General features: G+C 51.3%; 2 protein-coding genes across 8 annotated transcripts in view; both read left to right on the top strand.

Annotated features, from left to right (window-relative positions):
- The first annotated feature begins 1,301 nt into the window (after window positions 1-1,301).
- Window positions 1,302-12,428, top strand: ARPIN (actin related protein 2/3 complex inhibitor). Of its 3 annotated transcripts, XM_069466608.1 has the most exons (7): window positions 1,302-1,412; window positions 2,962-3,037; window positions 5,030-5,162; window positions 7,383-7,544; window positions 8,017-8,223; window positions 8,635-8,798; window positions 9,647-12,428. In XM_069466608.1, the coding sequence occupies exons 1-7, from the start codon at window positions 1,324-1,326 to the stop codon at window positions 9,653-9,655; spliced, it is 840 nt and encodes a 279-aa protein (XP_069322709.1). In that variant the 5' UTR covers window positions 1,302-1,323; the 3' UTR covers window positions 9,656-12,428. The 3 variants fall into 3 exon arrangements, with proteins under 3 accessions (XP_069322709.1, XP_069322710.1, XP_069322711.1); XM_069466609.1 differs by lacking the exon at window positions 7,383-7,544; XM_069466610.1 differs by lacking the exon at window positions 9,647-12,428 and having other exon boundaries at window positions 8,124-8,223; window positions 8,635-8,745.
- Window positions 12,429-15,545: 3,117 nt separating this feature from the next.
- AP3S2 (adaptor related protein complex 3 subunit sigma 2) overlaps window positions 15,546-18,054 on the top strand; it is a 49,184-nt gene continuing 46,675 nt past the window's right edge. For 4 of the 5 annotated variants that reach the window (XM_069466614.1, XM_069466613.1, XM_069466612.1 and 1 more), the window contains exon 1: window positions 15,564-15,681. In XM_069466614.1, coding sequence (XP_069322715.1) covers window positions 15,613-15,681 — 69 coding nt within the window. In that variant the 5' untranslated portion in view covers window positions 15,564-15,612. Of the gene's footprint in view, window positions 15,682-18,054 lie in introns of all 5 variants that reach the window. The other variant, XM_069466616.1, reaches the window with a different exon arrangement.

The following is an 18,054-nucleotide window of genomic DNA, read 5'->3' on the forward strand; positions in this document are numbered from 1 at the left end:
TGTAGGGCTTTAAAACATCCTTCTCAGGCATATACTGAGCAGTGGGGTAGGCCAGACAGTGGGTGGGGCTGACTAATCCGTTAGGCATTCCTAGGGCTCATACTTCTAGAGTCCATGAAAATGTTTTAATTTCCCTTTTAAAAGTTAACCCATTTATTTATTTTTTTAATAGACAGGGGTTGCCCAGGCTGGACTCAAACTCCTGGGCTCAAGTGATCCTCCTTCCTCACTCCTGCCTCGCCCTACCAGGCAGCCAAGACTACAGGTACCACTATCGCCCAGGGCTTTCTTTTAAAATCAGAAGAAAAAAAAATTTTAGGCTGAAGAAATGTTTTAATATATATTAATAATTCATCTTTATACTAACCTGGTGGTAAAATATAATTTTAAAAATTTAATAGGGAAAGGGCCCTTGAAAACAAAAGTGCCTAGGACCTATGAGAATCATAAGGTTTGTGGTGGGGTGGGGGAAGGTGCTTCTGACGGCTCATCTTGGACTCCCACCTGTCTGGCCACCTCCCCTTTGAACGCTCTCCCAGAGGGTACACCTGGCCTCTCTGAATAAGCCCACCCGCCCCAGCGCCTGGCACAAAGAAGACAACCAAACCAAGACTCCGCAATAATCTCGGGGTCAGAGGAGACCCCTGCTCCCAGGCTGGGAAAATTCACCTGCAGATTGTGACATATTTGGGCAAAGGGCATTGGGAAGCCAGGGCTGGAGTTCAGGAAGTGCCGGAAGAGGAAGGGAGGGCAATGCTATGTTTTAGGGAGGGGCTCACCCTCATTAAACTCTAGGACCCCTCTGGTACTGACCCCATTTTACAGATGAAGAAGCAAGGGCTCAGAGAGGTTGAGGAACTTGCCCAAGCTCACAGAGCTGGGATTCAAACTTTGGTATGTCGTCGATCCGATATCCAAGTCCCCACTGCTTCGTCACAGACCCCTGGGACTCCCCCCTCAGCCACTGTGGGATCCAGGGCGGGGCATAACGGCAGCTTCTGTGCTGACCACGCACCCCTCCCTAATGGCTGTTTCTTCTCCTCTCCTGCTTCCCTGAATCCCATCCTTCCAGAGGTTATCCTAAGGAGGATCTTCGGGCCTCAATTTCCCCTTTGCGCGTGGGCTGCGGCAGGTATCTCCCTGCAGTACTGAGGGAGAAGGGGAGAAGAGAGCAGGGCCCGGCTCCCTCGCGCCCCCGGCGCGCCGAGCGTGCGGCCCCGCGGCGCCTTTAACTCCCGGCCGCGCGGAGCCCGGATCTGCGGGCTGGGAGTCGCCGGCCCCGCGCCCCGCCCCGCCCCGCGCCCCGGCTGGGAGCTCGGGACAATGAGCCGCATCTACCAGGACGGCGCGCTCCGGAACAAGGCGGTGCGGAGCGCGCGGCTGCCGGGGTGGGACCCCGCCGCGCACCAGGGGTAGGCTCCGCGCGCCCCCGGGCCGGGCTCCGGCCAGCCCCTGCACGGGCGGGATGCGGCGGGAGGAGGCGCCGCTCTCCGGCCTCCGGGAGCCGCTCCAGGCCGCGGCTCCGAGCGGCCTAAAACTCTCCGCCCGCCGCGCGCCCTCGGGAGAGGCTCTCCCAACCTGGGCCCCGAAGACGGTGCCCCACCGCACCCCTGTGGCTGCAACGCCAGCCTCTTGTCACGCTGCTGCGCCTCGTGGCCTTTGCACGGGCCGGTGCCCTGCCCCGGAGGGACGGTGGCCGCTGCGTGGCCGGAACAGTGGGTGGGAGTTGGCCGGGCTGGCGGGCAGGGCCTGCCCGAGCTGGGTACGAGGATCCGGAGGGCCGGGCCCTGCCTTCCCGAAGTTACGAGAAGGAAGGGACCGTTCCATTTGCAGTTACAAGCACTAAAGAATTATGCCAAGTGAAGTAAGACAGGCGCAGGACAAATAGTCTGTGGTCTCACTTACACGTGGAATCTGAAAAAGTTGAACCACAGGGACAGCGGAACAGCGGTTGCCCGCGGCTGGGGGGCGGAGGAATGGGGCGGAGGAATGGGGCGAAGGTGGTCGGCGGGTGTGAACTTTCACCTACAGGCTGAGCCAGTTCTGGGGATCTGATGTGCAGCATGCGGTGACCGGTGTGTTCATTAATTTGATTGTGGTAATTATTACACAGCGTGTACTGATATCAGGTGATCGCGTGGTACACTTTGAATACATACAGTCTTTGTCAGTTAAATATTTTCAAAAAAGAATAGGGAGGGGTGGATAGAAGCAAGTAAGGTAGAGGGAATTTTCACTTCCCACCCCGCCCCCTCCACTATCATCTTCAGCTGTCCCCACCCCTCTCCCACTTCTGTGGTTTTGGAAAAGGAAGACCCAGGTTCTGCTTTTAGGAAAACTGGCATCAGGAGGCCAGGGTCCAGTTCCTCTCGGTGAGGGACCGCGACCTTGGACTAGTCCCAAAACTTCTAAGTCTGGGTTTCTCCACCGCTAAAGTGGCAATAACCATTTCTTTGGTGACCACATGGATGTGAATGAGAACAGGAATACGGAAGTATTTTAAAACAAGTGGAAAGGGAAGATCATTTCTAGCAGCTTAGACACGTACCTCCAAATGTGGCTAAATAAAAAAGTAAAATCTTCCACATTTAGTAAGCACTTAGTTTACAAAACACCTTCACATGCATGATCTTAGGTCATCAGCAGAGGGGCAGAGCGAAGCAGCTGTTTTTCTCCCCATTTTGTAGATAAGACTGAGGCTCTGGCGACAGTAACTGCCAGTGGCCCTGCAGGAGGGGGCCGTAGCTTGGTCTTAGGGCAGCCCTCTGGGCAGTGCGCCAGCCTTTGGGACCCTTGGAGGGATAGAGGCCCCTGTGTGGAAGCACAGAGAAAGGGGCCGCTCAGTCCCAGGCCTGCTCAGGGCCAGGTGAATCGGAGACAGGGTGGGATTTGCCTCCCACCCGTGGCTCCTTCCTGAGGACTGGCAGACCTGGCCGTCCCTTCTCTCCCTCTCATCCCCAGGGGAAATGGCGTCCTGCTGGAGGGAGAACTGGTCGATGTATCTCGGCACAGCATCTTGGATGCCCACGGCAGGAAGGTGAGGATGCTTCCTCGGTGGTACCCACAGCGCCCTGGCTGCACATCCTCCCTCACCAGGGCATCTCCTTGTGCTGGGCTCTTCCAGTGTCAAGGCTTGGGATCCAGCTCCTTCCTGGATGGGCTCAGAGGGCAGGTGGGAAGTGGCTGGGGAGATCAGCGGCCAGATGAGACTCCAAGTGGAAAGGGAGCTGTAGGGTGTGCTGGGCAGCAGACAGGTGGCAGGGCCTGGGTTCTTGCCAGAAGAGCCTGGTCATAGCGGGGAAGACAGACCAGGCCCGACACCCAATCTAGCCTGAATGTGAAGTCTACATTGCGGACACTGGGGCTTCAGTTCCCATGTTGATGTCCCGGCTACCTTTGCCCTCTCAGTCTCCCGGGGTCATGCTCTGTATCACCAGTGACCCCATCTCAGGTGTTCACGGGTATAGTTGGCATTCACCATCTTGTCCTAGCCTGTGTCTCTTTTCTGAGCTCCCACCCCACTTTCCAGTGGCCTGAGCTAGATGCACTGACCACCTTATCTCACCGGTCTCCAAAACTGAGCTTGGTCTCTAACAATGCCCTCTTGAGCGGGGCCAGAGGCCTGGTGCTACATGGACCCTACGTTTCCCTCCTCTACCCTGTGGGAACAGCCTCAGCTCCCAGTTCACCGCTGTTTTCATGTCAAGAGATGCTTTGCTGCACCCTCCCCTCCTTAGCATGCAAGTCGGCAGTGGGCACACAGTCTGGAGCCCCTGGCCGGCCTGTGCGGCAGGGCCCAGCGGTAGCCCCGTGCTGGCATGGGGCTGCCTGCCTTGGCTGCTCTCACACAGGCAGGGTGTTTTCCCAGCCCCTCTCCAAACTGGTTCCTGGTGATAGTGCAGTCGCCCCGCCAGCCATCAGCCTGCAGAGCCCCACTGCTCGCCTTCCCCCTGCCCCAGGTGAGCAATGCCAAGTGCTGCTGGGCTTCTGCCTTGCCCGGTCCTTCCTGTCCCTTCCCTTCCTCTTTCCATGTCTGCTCACTCAGATGGGCCCTCGGCCTGTCCTGATAACACCTGCCCTCCTGCCTCTGGCTCCTCTTAAAGCTCATCCCTGCCCCGCTTCCCAGTTGTTTCTGGAAAGACATCCCTGAGGGTCTTGCTGCTGCTCACACACCTTTCAGGACTCCTTCTTGTCTGCCAGATAAAATCCAAACTCCAAATGCCAACTCAAGGCCTGTCTCAGACTCATCCCACTTGCTTTCCCAGGCCGGGCTCCCACAGGCCTCGTGACTCTCACATACCTGTCCCGGGCTTTTAATATTCTCTCTACACCCTTATTCTCATGGGGCCAGCTTTCCCCATCCTTCAAGACTTCACCTTCCTTGTTTGCCCCAGGAAGCGGCCTCCCTGTCTTCAGCCTCTGGGAGCATTTCTTCCACCCATTTGGATTAGAACAGCTGGCAGGCAGCATTCACAGCACACTTTGTACTTTGCACTGTGCTGGCTCCTCTGTTATCTCGTTGAACCCCTACAACATTCCTGAAGTGGGCATCACATTGTCCCCATATGGCAGGCGAATCTGAGGCTCAGAAGGCTAGGAGTGATTTGCCCCAGGTACTGCGTCTGTTGGAGGGGCAGAGTGGCTGCCCTCACTCAGGGCTCCCTTTTCATTGCCCTTCCCGTGGGGCCTTGGCAGCGTCCACTCCTGCCTTATGGCATTTGCAGTCTTCGGTTCTTGCATTATGGTTTTCTCTATATATTTTTTGTCTCTGTGTGGCAGCCTTGGGGTTAGGCCCTGTGCCCACCCTGTCCTAGACTTCTAGCACAGCCCACTGGGCGTGGCAGGTGCTCTTAGGAACACATGAATGAATGGATATTTGAGTGGGGGGATCTGCCCAACTTGAACATCTTCTGGAGCTAAGGTGGGCTTCAGGGCGGAGGGTGAGGTCGGCAGGGCAGCAGCCAGAGCCTGGAGTGTGTGCGCTGGGTGGGGTGAAGCGGCCCCTCACTCTCTGTCTGCCTGGCCCCAGGAGCGCTACTACGTGCTGTACATCCGGCCCAGTCGCATCCACCGCCGTAAATTCAACCCCAAGGGAGACGAAATTGAGCCCAACTTCAGCGCCACCAGGAAGGTGAACACGGGCTTCCTCATGTCATCCTACAGTAGGTACCCTCTGCCCTTCCTCCCTCAGGGCCCTCCTACAGCGTGGCCTGCCTTTGTCTCCTGAGCCTCCTGGCCCCGAGAAAGTATCTTCTCAGCATGGCTGGCCTCCAAGCTGGTGTCTGGCCTGGGCCCCCCTGCCTGGACTCCTTCCTGCCTCCCATCTGCTCAGAGGATCGCCATTGCCCCACCTCAGCCCCAGGGGCCAGGCTGGCCTCCCGTCGCCTGCCGCTGTCTCTTGCAGGCTGACAGAATCATCCACAAACGTGGCTTTGGGCTCTATCTGCCTTTCTGCAGAGCCCAGGCCAGGCCCCCAGTGGTCTTCATTTTACTGCCAAAATCCTCATTTGGTTCTTGGGCCCTATCTGGGTCCATTTGTGCTGCTATGACAAAGTGCCTTAGGCTGGGTCATTTATAAACAGAAATTAGTTGCTTACAGTTCTGGAGGCTGAGAAGTCTGGGGTCAAGGTGCCAGCAGGTGAGGGCTGTCCAGGGAGAGCCTGTACTCTCTGCTGAAGGATGGTGCCTTCTTGCCGTGTCCTCGCATGGCCGAAGGGCCAGGCAGCTCCTACAGCCTTGTTCCTAAGGGCAGCAGTCCCACTCGTGGGGGCCCTGCCCTCAGACTTAACCGCCTGCCTCCTAAAGGCCCCACCTTTTAATGCTGTCACATTGGTGATTGTTCCAACATGTGAATTTTGGGGGGACATTCAGACCATTGCAGACCCTCCATGGTCTCGCTCTTCTTCCCACCTTTGGCTATAGTAGGACCTCTTTGCTGCCTGCTGCTCCGTGAGAAGGTTTGGAGGCTGAGTGAGAGTCTGTCATGTTATTCATTCACGTGTTCAGTTGCTCATTGCTTCTCTGAACATTTAGTGAGCACTTACCATGCACCAGGCCCCGTGCCACATGCTGAGGGTCCAGGGACAAGCAGGGCTCGGTCCTGCACTGGAGATGTTCTCAGTCTGGTAGAGGAGATGGTCGGGCCCTTGACCGGAGCCCAGGGAAGGGCTCTGCTGTTGTGGTGACCTAGGGCAGAGCTGAGAAGGCCGGACTGAGGACCTGTCGGTAGGGGTGGGGAGTCAGGGCCAGCTCAAGCGGGAGGAGGCACAGTGGCCTCAGGGTTGGACTGGCTGTGGGGGAGTGAGAGGGATGACTCCAGGGGCCGGGCGGGGTGCCAGGCTGGGGTGGGGGCAGATGGAGGGGCAAGAGGAGCAGGTTTGGGGAGAGGAGTTCCATTTGGGACACACTGAGTTGGATTTGCTGGTGGCACTGCCAGACAGAGGTCCTTTGAGGACTTGGAGGCACAGTTCTAGAACTTGGGGCGAGGGCTGGGCTGCAGCACATGGAGAGTATGGAAGCTATGGGAGTGCATGAAGTTGGCCAGGACGAGAAAAGAAGTGGGCCCAGGAGGCTGTCTTCGGAAACAGCAATGATAGGAGGTGGACAGGGGCAGGAGGCCCGTGAAGAGGTCTGAGGGACAGGGGGAAGGTGTCCCTGAAGCCCAGTGAAGCCCGGGGGAACAGGAGTGAGGAGCTAGCAGTGGGGTCAGGTGCTGCCCTGGATCAGTAAGATCCAGAATGTGGAGCATCCAAGGGGTTTGCCAGTTAGGAACTCACCGTGACTGGGGGCGGGGGGGCGGGGGGCAAGGGCAGGGTGTGGAGCGGTGGGTGTCGAAGACCTTGAGGAAAAGCTAGGGAGTGGGAGAGACAGGTCCTCGAGGGCGTGGGAGGAGTCTGGAGCTCTCATGGGGAACTGGCTTGAGGCAGGAGGACTTCTGGCCTTTGAGACTGAAGGGGAGGAGAGGTTTTGTGTGGTTTGAAGTGAGTTGACAGACAGGTGGTGGCAGGGGAGTGAGAGGCCCCACCTGATGACTTCTATTCTCTTGCAGAGTAGGTGGGCTGATTGTCAGGGGAGGTTGGGCAGAGGCTGGAGCGTGGAGCCCTCCTCTGTGCCAGCTGTCTGGGCATTCCCAGAAGGCGTCCCTGGCAGAGCCTGGCTGAGGTTGTACACCATGGATGGAATGTGGTCCATGGGATGTGTTGGTGGGTCGGCTGGCATGTTCTCCAACAGAGCGTGGTCACCTGGCGTTGGCGAGGAGAAGGCAGCCTATCGGATCAGCTCGGGGGTTGCTGCGGGGGTGTCCGGAGGCCTCAGCCCCGCGGGAGCACCCCCAGCTGGGAGGCTGCGCTCACTGCACCATCTGGGCGCTCCCCTCCCTGCAGATTTAGGACTTGGGTTCCTCCCTGAGCTGGCGAGCTCTGCCAGGGCCGGTGGAGGATGGGGACTACCAGAGTTCACTCCTGTTCCAGCCGAGCCCGCCCAGCCAGGGAGGCCCCGAGAGCCTGCAGAGAGCCCTGCCTGGTCACCGGGGTCTCAGCAGGAAGGTAGGATCCTGGGGGCGGTTTGAATCCTGCCTCCTTCACTGCTGTGTGACCTTGAGCTAATCACTTAACCTCTCTAAGCCTTGGTTTTCTCATCTATAAAATGGGAATAATGACAACATATTAACACTCCCTGAGGGTTTACTGTGTGCTGGGCACTGTGCCAAGTGCTTTATATGCTTTGTTTCACTTATACTTCATGTTCCTATCAGGTGGACATCGATTTTATCGTATTTTTCAGGTACAGAGAGGTTAAGTAACTTGCCCAAGTTATTGTAGAGCCCAGATCTGCAGCAGGCAGCCGGGCTCCAGAGCCGGGCGGCACCTCCTGTGCTGAGGAGGTCGCTGATGAGTCCCACCCTACAGCTGACTGTGAGAGTATAAAACACTCAGTCCTCACCTGGCTGCTAACAGGCCTCAGTCAGTGCTTGCTATTGTTACGGCGATAAGGACCCCCTGTGCTGTGTGCCTGCAGAGGTGGAAGCCAAGGGGGACACTGACAGGCTCTCGCCCGAGGAGCTGAAAGAGCTGGTGAATAAGCCAGAGCTGCTGGCACTGACCGAGAGCCTCACCCCCGAGCAGACGGTGGCCTTCTGGATGCCCGAGTCAGACATGGAGGCGATGGAGCTCGAGCTTGGGGCCGGGGTACGGCTGAAGACTCGGGGCGATGGCCCCTTCCTGGGTGAGCAGTGCGACCCTCACTCTGGCCTCATGTTCCTGTGTGGCCCTGGGGGCTCCTGGGCTCCCTTCTCGGGCTCCCCCACCCCTCCTGCTTAGAGCTCCTGGGAGCAGGCCAGGTGTGGCCTCCATGGGGACACAACTAAGCCCTTGGGGTTTATTCCTAGATCCCTGGACAAGTGCCCTGGAGCCATTAGGCTAGATACCCTGGATCCTGGGGTACCATCATGGTTCCTGTGGGTGACTGTTCCCCACTGTGCCTTGGGGGTCCCACCCACGGCCTCACTGACCACCCCTAGGCCTGGAGAGAACAATGGCTTAACCCAGGCCTAGGGGACCCCTCCTGAGTGGGCTTAGCCCCCACTATGGTTCTGCCACAGGGACAGAGGACATTCAACTTCTTTTCTTCTTTCAGAGTCATTGGCCAAACTGGAGGGTGGAACAGTGACCAAGTGTAATTTTGCTGGTGATGGAAAGACAGGGGTGTCCTGGACAGACAACATCATGGCCCAGAAGTCGTCAGAGGGGGCCACAGCAGAGATCCGAGAGCAGGGGGACGGGGCAGAAGACGAGGAGTGGGTAGGTCATATACCCGGTGTTGGGTGCGGTGGTTATACCTCATGGCGGGAGTTTTGTACGTACTGGTTGAGGTTGGGGGTGGGACGAGGAGACAGCAGGATACATCTTACCCCAGCTTTGGTGGAATTCTGTGGAATTCCTGAGAGTGTGTCAGCATCAGGAAAATTCCTTCAAGGTATGAAGGGTGGCAATGTGGGACCTTTCTTGTTGGCGGGTCTGAACTGTGCCTGTCTACAAAGATTTATAAAAGCCAGTGATGGGGAGGAGGGCCGCAGAGGGAACCAGTGGTGGTAATTAAGTCTCAAAACATTTGCGCTGCGAGGGGACACAGTGGCCACACTGAGGCAGCTGAGCCACCGCATGAGTATTTGCTTCTCCTTTGGTCCGGGCTTCTTGCCCGCAGCGGCTGGGAAACGGCTGACTCGGCCCTGACTAGCTTTTCTTCTGCCGAGGGTCAGCCCCCCTGGCTGCTCCTGAGCCTGGTCACAGTTGTCTTTCCGAAGCATATTTTACCTGAAGATTGAACTGATGTCAAAAGACCCCAAATGGAACATTTGAAGCAAAGTCACAGAAAAATGGGCTATTTGTCTAGGTGAGGGAGATGACGCCCTGGCCCGAGGAGACAGGGCAGGCAGACTGAGCGTCTGCTCCCTTCCACCTTAACAAGGAGAGTTTGGGACGGAGAAAGGGTTGGGGCTGCCAGGCCAGCTCCGGGGCCAGCTCTGAGGAGGTGGGGCCAAGGCAGGTGGCCCCACAAGGACCACATGATGGAGCCCTTGTTTGTCTGATGGCCTTTATGACGTGTGCTCTGTCCACATCTTTCTACTTTACTCCTTGGATTTCTCTAGGACGACTGAGCTTAGTGGGACAAGGATGCCTCCGGGGCCCACCAGCACCTGGTGAGAATTTCTTCCATGACTTCCACTCTGGACCTGGAGAGAGCAGTCTGCCAAGCCCGGTTCTTCCCTGCAGCCACCTTGGAATACTCTTTGAACAAGCTCTGCCAAAACCAAGTGCAAGACCACAATGACAGCCTTGCCAGTGGGGCCCCATGCTGTGTGGCTCATGGGGGGCCCCTCTCTGGCTGTGCCCTCCTAGATGTTTTCATGGTGACCTTGCCCTGGAAGGCAGCCTTGTTTCTGAAGGCAGGTGGTAGGCAAGTCCCCCAGGGCAGTGTGAGAGGAACTGGGCTTGGTCTTGGTGCAGACCTGGGCGATATCCCTCGTCCAGATGCAGAGTGGCTCAGGAGAAGGTAGCGAGCGGGCTCCTTCCTTTGTTCTCACTGTTTCCAGCTTGCCTCCCACACCCGCCCCCTCCTCAGCACTCTGTGTTGTGGCCTCTGCTGTCCTGCTTCAAACCTCCTGGTCCTCTGTACCTTGCCCCCGCCCAGTGGCCAGTTCTTTATTCCTCCCCTGATTTGATGCCACCGCAGGGGTGCTGTCGTCGGACGCCCTGGCTGCTCTCCTGGGTGCTGCTCCCAGGGAGGCCAACAGTGCTCACAGGTGGGCGGGCTGGCTGCACCTCTCACACTCACTCTGCCAGGCCACATGGTTGAGAATACTTTTTTTGTTGTTTTGTACCTTGAAGATTCATTTTTATGAATGAGTAAATCTTCAGAAAAGAATTCCTCCGCACTGACTGGGTTATTGCCAGGTGTAAATGGTCTTTCAGCCGAGCACTGTTCCCATAAGAAGGAAGCCATTTCTCTTGGGTCATGAGCATTGTCTTGTTGAGCAGTGTGCCCACACCCAGATCTGTGAAGAGATCTGGAGTTGAAAGTCCTGAGGACTTGGTGGCATGTGGATCCTGCTTGGCTTAAGAAAAAGAGGGTAGTGGTGAACTAACAATTATCGAGCCCCGCTAGTGTCTCAAATACGGTGCCAGAGGCTTTCCATGGTAACAACTACAGCTCCTGACTGTGGACTGCTTCTAGGTGCTAAGCACTTGCAATATCTTAATTGTCACAACAGTCCCAATGAGGTGCATGTGATTCTTATCCCCGTTTTTCATATGAGACTAAAGCTCAGAGGCTCCATGGATAGTATACAGAGGAGAGAGGAATTTAAACCCAGGCAGTTTCAAAGCCCATATTCTTAGCCACTGGACTGTTCTGCTTCCACATGTGTATTATAGAGGAGGAAAAGAGGTTCAACTTGCCCCAAGTCACATGGCTAATAAGTGGCAGAACGAGGATTTAAATCCAGAGCTGTCAAGGGCAAAGCTTATACTCCTTCCATGGCCTACAGAAGGGTCTTAGATACAGGGACCAAAGGATGTAGTAGCCACCTCACTGGTGTCCTGTGTCTGACTGTGGCTGTCTCACAGGCAGGTCATGCTGGGACCTCAACCATGGGGGTGGTCAGGGAGGCGGTTGAGCAGGAGGGGAACTGGGGACACTGACTAGGGGTAGAGTCACCCAGTGGGGGCATCGTGCTGTCCATAGCACTGTGGCCAAAGGGTATGGCAAACTCATATGGGCAAACGACCATTACAAACAAGGAGGCCCAGTGTGTCAATGGGGGAGGTCCTAAGGCAACAAAAAGGGTTTAGTGTCTTGGAGGGGCTCCAGGAAGGGGCAGGCCACTGTGGCGAGAGCTCAGAGAATGAGTCACAGGGGTATGTGTTTGAGATGAAGCTGGAGCTTGGGCATGGCATCTTCAGGCATGTTAAAGAATTGGGGACTTTATCTCTAACATCCTGGAAGCCAGTGATCCTATGGAGAGTGAGTGAGAAGATCTGATTTGTATGTTTCAAAGGTCACTTGACTGCAGAGAAACTGGAGGCAATGAGCTCATTTAAGAGACTGCTGCAACTGTCCGGGTGGGCGGCTGGAGTGGCCTGGTGTACAGCAGTAGCAGGGGAGATGGAAAGAGAGTAATGGTTTGAGGGACATTCAGGGGCCAGAATCAGGAGGACCTGGAGAGAGAGGGAGGGGTCAAGAATGCTGCCCAGATTCTAGGCAAATGGAGGTGGTGCAGCGCTTAAGCAGGGATGTTATGGTTCTGGGTGACCTGCTGTTGAGCAGGAGACCAGCCTATGTCTGGGAAGTGTAGGGAGCTGAAACCAGCCCCCTGGGGATGGGAAAACCACAGCGTGGGCTGGGGATAAGGACAGGGTTCCAGGCTCAGCAGGTAGGGAAACTGAGGCAAAATCTTATTCCCTAGGATTAGGAAGGGAAAGGCTGGAAAGCTGCTCAGAGGCTGCATGGGCACCCAGGGCTCATCCTGGCACCCTGGATAGACGACCCAGTGACAGCAAAGCTGTCTCAAACTCCCCCGAAGATGGTGAGGCCAAAGCTCCCGATTTCGTCATACCTCCTGCCCTGGCCAGGACGGGCATTAGGCAGGCCTAGCCAGGGGTAGAAGCACTAGTTGACACATCTGTGGGGAGCTGAGGAAATGAGGCAGGGGCTGACCAGGGTTCCCCAGGTCCCCCAGCGTGGCTGCCAGGGCCAGCTTTCTGAAACCGGACTGGATCCCATTACTCCCCAGGTGAAAAGTTCAAGTTCCTTAACACAAGTCATAGAGCTCTTCACAATGTCACAACCCTCCTTTCTCTATTCGCTTCCTCTTTATGAGCTCTGGGCCATATCCCAGAGCATCTGGAAGGATCTTCTGCAGGTTAATAATACATGCTAGAAACAAAAAGCCGCAGTGGTGGTGGTGTTTCTATGATCTAATTTGTTGGTACAACATTAGATTTAAGTAAACATTTCTGTAGTTCTCAGAGCTTTTAATATGCTAATATTTTAACTCTTCAAGACACGGTATGATATGATTACATATTTCCCATATTTATTTGAACACAGAAACCTTTTCTTGTGAGGAGCATCTCATGGGACAGCTGTTCTGAGAAACATGGTTTTGAAAAGGCTGCCTCAGTCCCACAGAGGGGCTGGCCATTTCCCCCTCCATTGCTCAGCTGGGACTCCAGTTGGGAGGTCCCTTTCTTCTGTCCATCTGAATTTCTATTCTTCCTCCAACATTCAGTTTGCCTCTCATCCCTGTGGCCAGTGATGGAAATGGACAGTTATTTTATATCTTCAGATAGACCCAAGCAAATCCTCTGAGCTTCCATTCATAGAGGAAGAAGTTTTTAGGGATTAAACTAATCTCCATAAATAGCAATGCACTTTGAAAATATCTTTAAAGAGAAAAAAAAGACTCATAATTTCAGTGTCATGTTTACAATTTTTAGTGTTTTGGTTTTTTAATATGCAATTTCTATACATAGTCATTATAATACTATGCCCACATATAAAATTTTATATTACTTTTTCAATTAATGTTACATACTTTCCATGTTGCTACATAGTCTTCATAACCATTATTTTTTAAGATTGGCTACCATCGAATAGTTCTATCATGGCCCAATTTTTGGATATTGAAATTGATCACTAGCTAATATAGTTAATGTTTCAAAAAATGTTGAAAATGATATAGTTCTGTCAACCACTCCCTACACACACACACTATATTTTGGGGTTATTTCTTTAGGAACAGATTCCAAGGAGTCAGATGACTAGGAATCCATGAATCTTTTGTAAAGTTCTTGTTATATTGCAAAATTGCTTCCCAAAAGGGTTGTTCTAAACTATAATTTCACCAGGAATGTAGGTGAGAACCATTTTCATGCTACCCTTGTCAGAATCAGGTATAAAAACATTTTTTAAAAATGTTCTTTGAGAAAGTGAAAATAATACTTTGATATATTTTAATTTGCCTTTCCCCCCATTGATAGTGAGCTTAAACAGTGTTTTTCATTTCCTAGGTGTATTTCCTCTTTTGTTACTCAGTTACTTTGCTCTTTTATCTACTGGGGGGGGGTCTTACTTTTTGGTTTATCAGAGTTATTTATATTTTAATATAACCATTTGCCACATTTTAACACCAATTTTGCCATTTTAAAAATTCTTTTTACAGACAAAACTAAAATCTTTATAAAAATGTATCTGTTGACTTTTTGTGATTTTCATTGCTTCTAAGCTAATACATATTCTCTTTTCGGGTGTTAGATATTCAATTTTGTTTTCTTCCATTTTGGTTATCATGTTTTTTTATACTTACCTGCTAATTTTCAAATTGCTAACCAGTTATCCTATTTACTGAATTCCTTCCCACATGACTCCTACATCACATACTAAAATTATTTTATGCCTAAATTATAATAATTCTAAGTCTCCCTATAATTACAATTTGAACCATCATACTGGTTTTAATAGTTGGTAGGGCTAGCTCTTCTTCATTACTGTTTTAAAATATTCTTTGATATTCCTCCTCAACATTTGAAACATTTTGTGAAGTTTCCGTACAATTGCCTTTAGATTTTTATTTAAAAACTCTGGCTACAAAAGATTTATTTGAGAAAAAAATCAATAATCCTACCACTTAAAGATGCTTTTAAATCACTTACATAATTCTCAATTATGTACCATGCACTGCTCCACGTGCTTACAAATAGTAACTCCTTTTGTGTTTATAACAACTAACTTTGTGGTAAGTAGAATCATTTTCCAGTTTTCCAGTTAAGGAAACCGTTATTATACCTGTTCTACAGATGAGGAAACTCGCCCAGGATCCCCAGGGGGTCGACAGAGCCAGGATTTTAATGAGGGCCGTGTGGTTCCACTGCCCTGTGGGGATCAGACACTCTGACACTACCATTCCATCAGGTCCATTATGCATATTTTGGCATATTTACTTTCAGTCTTGTACAAAGTGGGCTGTTTCTGTACCTTATGTAATCTTTTCACTTAACAGATATGTCATGAACATCTCCCTATATCATAAACCTTTCACATCATGATTTTTAATAAATACAAGCATGTTTAATATTTCTCATCTGCATGTAGAACAATGCATTCCAAATTCTCATTTTGGAATAATTACTTTGCTTCCCATTTTTCTCCTTTAATAACACTGCTGAGATGCATGTTCCTGAGGCTAAATCTTTTCACACACCCATAATCATTTTATTGTAAATTCTAGAGCTGGAAACGCTGGGTCTAATGTTACATATTTTAAAGGCTTTTGATACATAGTGTCAAACAGTCCTCTGGATAGATTTGCGGCTCTATGTACAGCTCCATCTGCAGTGTACAGACGTGCTCTACTTCACCCACACTAGGTCATTAAAAGAAAAAGCAAAAACAATTAACTTGGCCAATTTGGGATCGCCGGTACCTTTTAAATGGGATTGCACTAAAGATCCCTTGACCACCATTCACCAGCTACCATGGAGAAACGGCACACTTGCAAGAGGAGACAGCTATATAACTCACTGCAGCATTGTCTGTAATACTGAAAAATAAAAATGAACTAAATATTCCTTAACCGAGGAATGGCTAAATTAACCGGCGTCTCCACACCGCGGAACGTTCTGCAAACGCTGGGGAGAAGGCAGGCCTGCAAGTTTGGGTGTGGAAGGGGAGAAAGGCAGGCTCCCGCTGCCTCTTCTCCGACTTGGCAGCTCCGCTGCTGGTCAAGTGTCAGCTTCTGCATCTGCCTTTCCGATGTGCTCGGCTTTGTCCCGGGCCCAGGATCCTGGGCCGTTGGGTTCGCATCCTGGCCAGGCTCTCACCGGCCACCGACTGGCCCAGGTGCCGGCCCTTCTTTGCGTCCCCGCCTACCCTCCCCCGACGAGCTCGCTGCCTTCTCCTGCAAGGCCGGACCCTTTTGTGCTGGGGCTCCTGGACGCCGGGACCAAGTTTCTAGGTGCCGCTCTTAGCCGCGCACCAACCGGAAATGCCCGTGTTGTGGCGGAAGAAGATGCTTTCTGGGAGCTGCTGGTGCTGAGCGAAGCGTGGCCGGCCAAGATGATTCAGGCGATTCTGGTTTTCAACAATCATGGGAAGCCGCGGCTGGTCCGCTTCTACCAGCATTTCGTGAGTGCGGCCCGGCTTCGCCATGCCCCTTCAGGCCGCCCGCGCCCGCTTCCCTGCCCCTTGGCCCTCTGCGCGCGCGGGCACCATTCGCATATCACCTCGGGCTCCTGCACGGTGCATGACCCTCACCTTGCTTAACCACTTTCCCTGGGCGCGGGCCGGTGCCCCCGCTGTCCCAGAACCCTTTCTGGACCCCAGCATTTCTGTGCCATTTTGTGACATTTTCCCTTTGGTCTCGGGGCACCAGGTATAGGTGACGGTGGGGAGTGTGCCTCGTTGAGAAATGGAATGATTGAAGCCACTGTCATTAATCTTTTTGGCTGTTGACGGAAGTTTTGTGAGGAGGAAGAAACATTCAGGTTAAAGTTTTTGTTTTAGCCAGAGGATCTGGAAAAATTCTTTTTCGGAATTATTTTGTTTCATTGTTGGATGGAACATTCCCGGGATTGGATACCCTTCACTATGTAGGGTTGAAGAAAGTTTAATAAAAGTGGGAAAGTGATGAGAACTTATAAATGCTGCCGCGTGGGAGCTCAATAAGTGAATGATCTTGTGGATTTGAATTTTCCAAAAACCTTCCTCTAGTAAAACACAAACATCATTATTTGCCTCCTGCCTCCTAAGATTTTATTTCTTCGTGGGTAGGTTTCAAAATGTTCCTCGGGGGACTAGTGAAGCTGAAGAGGGGAAAGAGTCAGAAAAATTATAAACATTCCGGCCTCAGCTTCACCTTTTCTACTCTTGTGTCTATTGACAAGTTAATAAACCTTTTTCAGACTTTTATTCCCTCTTTTGTCAAATGGAAATGAAAAAGTAAATTTACCCCTTCATAGGATTTTTAAAGCTTGATTACATTTTATTGAATACATATTTGCGTTTGGGTGTGTGTGTGAATCCCCCCCCTGCAGGTTTTTCTAATATGGTTATTGAGATACAGGTCACATACCATACAGTTCACCTCTTTAAAATGTACAATTCAGTGGTTTTTTTTATATGTTCTCAGAGATATGCAGCCATCACCACAACCAATTTTAGAACATTTCATCACTCAAAAGAAACCTCTATCCACTAGCAATCACTCCCTATTTCTCCACTAACACTCCCAACCCTAGGCAACCATTTAGCTACTTTCTGTCTCTAAATTTGCCTATTCTGGGCATTGCATATAGATAGAATCATAAAATACGCTGTCTTTTGTATCCATCTTTCACTTAGGATAATGTTTTCAAGATTTATCCATGTTGTAACATGTATCATTCTTTTTTATTGCCGAATAATATGGATATACCACGTTTTGATTGTCTATTCGTCGGTTACTGTTTCTACTCTTTGGAGCTTTTTTTTTTTTTTTTTTTTTTTTGAGACAGAGTGTTACTCTGTCACCCAGGCTGGAGTGCAGTGGCCCAGTCATAGCTCACTGCTGCCTCAAACTCCTGGACTCAAGCCATCCTCCCGTCTCAGTCTCTCAAGTAGCTGAGATAACAGGTGTGAGCCGGCATGCCAGCCTTTTTGGCGTTTCTGAGTAATGCTGCTACAAACATTCTTGTGCAGGTTTTTGTGTGGACATATTTTTTCATTTCTCTTGTTATATACCTAGGAGTAGAATTGCTGGATTATATGGTAATTCTGTGGTGAACATTTTGAGGAACTGCCAAACTGTTCTCCAAGTGGCTGCACCATTTTACATTTCTGCACATTTCAGCAATGTAAAAGGGTTCCAGTTTCTTCCCATCCCCACTAACATTTGTTATCTGTCTTTTTGATGAAATGCGTATTAGTGGTATCTTGTTGTTTTGCCTTCTATTTCCATAGTGACTAATGATGTTGCGCATCTTTTCATGTGCTTATTATATATCTTTGGAGATCACAGGATTTTTATAAGACCCTCATGAGTTCATGAGTGAAAGTACCTTGAAAACTGCAGAATATTAAAAAGATAGGAAGGTTTATTAAAATCGCTGAGGCATGTAAGCAATGGGCAGCTTACCTTTTTACTGAGCTGGAAAGTAGGTAGCCTCACCATTTCATACCACTGCTGCCGCTTCCCCCTAGCGTCAGATAAAAAGCGTTAATTCTAAAGCTGTTTTTGTCGGTTTAAAAAAGTGCTGATGCTTAGCATGTTTTGTATTTCACCTTACAGTTAATCCTTTACAACATCCTGGCATCTGTGAGCTTCGTGTGTTCTTTAAATGGAAACTGGGAAAATAGCGATTGATTTCCTCAAGTTTATAGTGACCGGTGATTAGCACGTTTCCATTCATGTATTCAGTGCTGAGAGCCATTCCTTACCCATGTTGGTTCAAAGTAGTTTCCCCACAATGACATTTTCCTTCTCTCTATTTCTTTTACATAACTAACCATTGCAAACGTAAA

This window comes from Eulemur rufifrons, chromosome 3 (genome assembly GCF_041146395.1).
Source record: "Eulemur rufifrons isolate Redbay chromosome 3, OSU_ERuf_1, whole genome shotgun sequence".
Lineage (NCBI taxonomy): Eukaryota > Metazoa > Chordata > Mammalia > Primates > Lemuridae > Eulemur > Eulemur rufifrons.

What these genes read in the sequence shown, in the direction of transcription:
- ARPIN (XM_069466608.1), top strand. Translation starts at nt 1,324, where the DNA reads ATGAGCCGCATCTACCAGGACGGCGCGCTCCGGAACAAGGCGGTGCGG. An exon ending in CTTCCTCATGTCATCCTACA is followed by an intron (nt 5,163 to 7,382) that starts GTAGGTACCCTC and finishes CCCTCCCTGCAG; the next exon opens with ATTTAGGACTTGGGTTCCTC. An exon ending in ACCGGGGTCTCAGCAGGAAG is followed by an intron (nt 7,545 to 8,016) that starts GTAGGATCCTGG and finishes GTGTGCCTGCAG; the next exon opens with AGGTGGAAGCCAAGGGGGAC.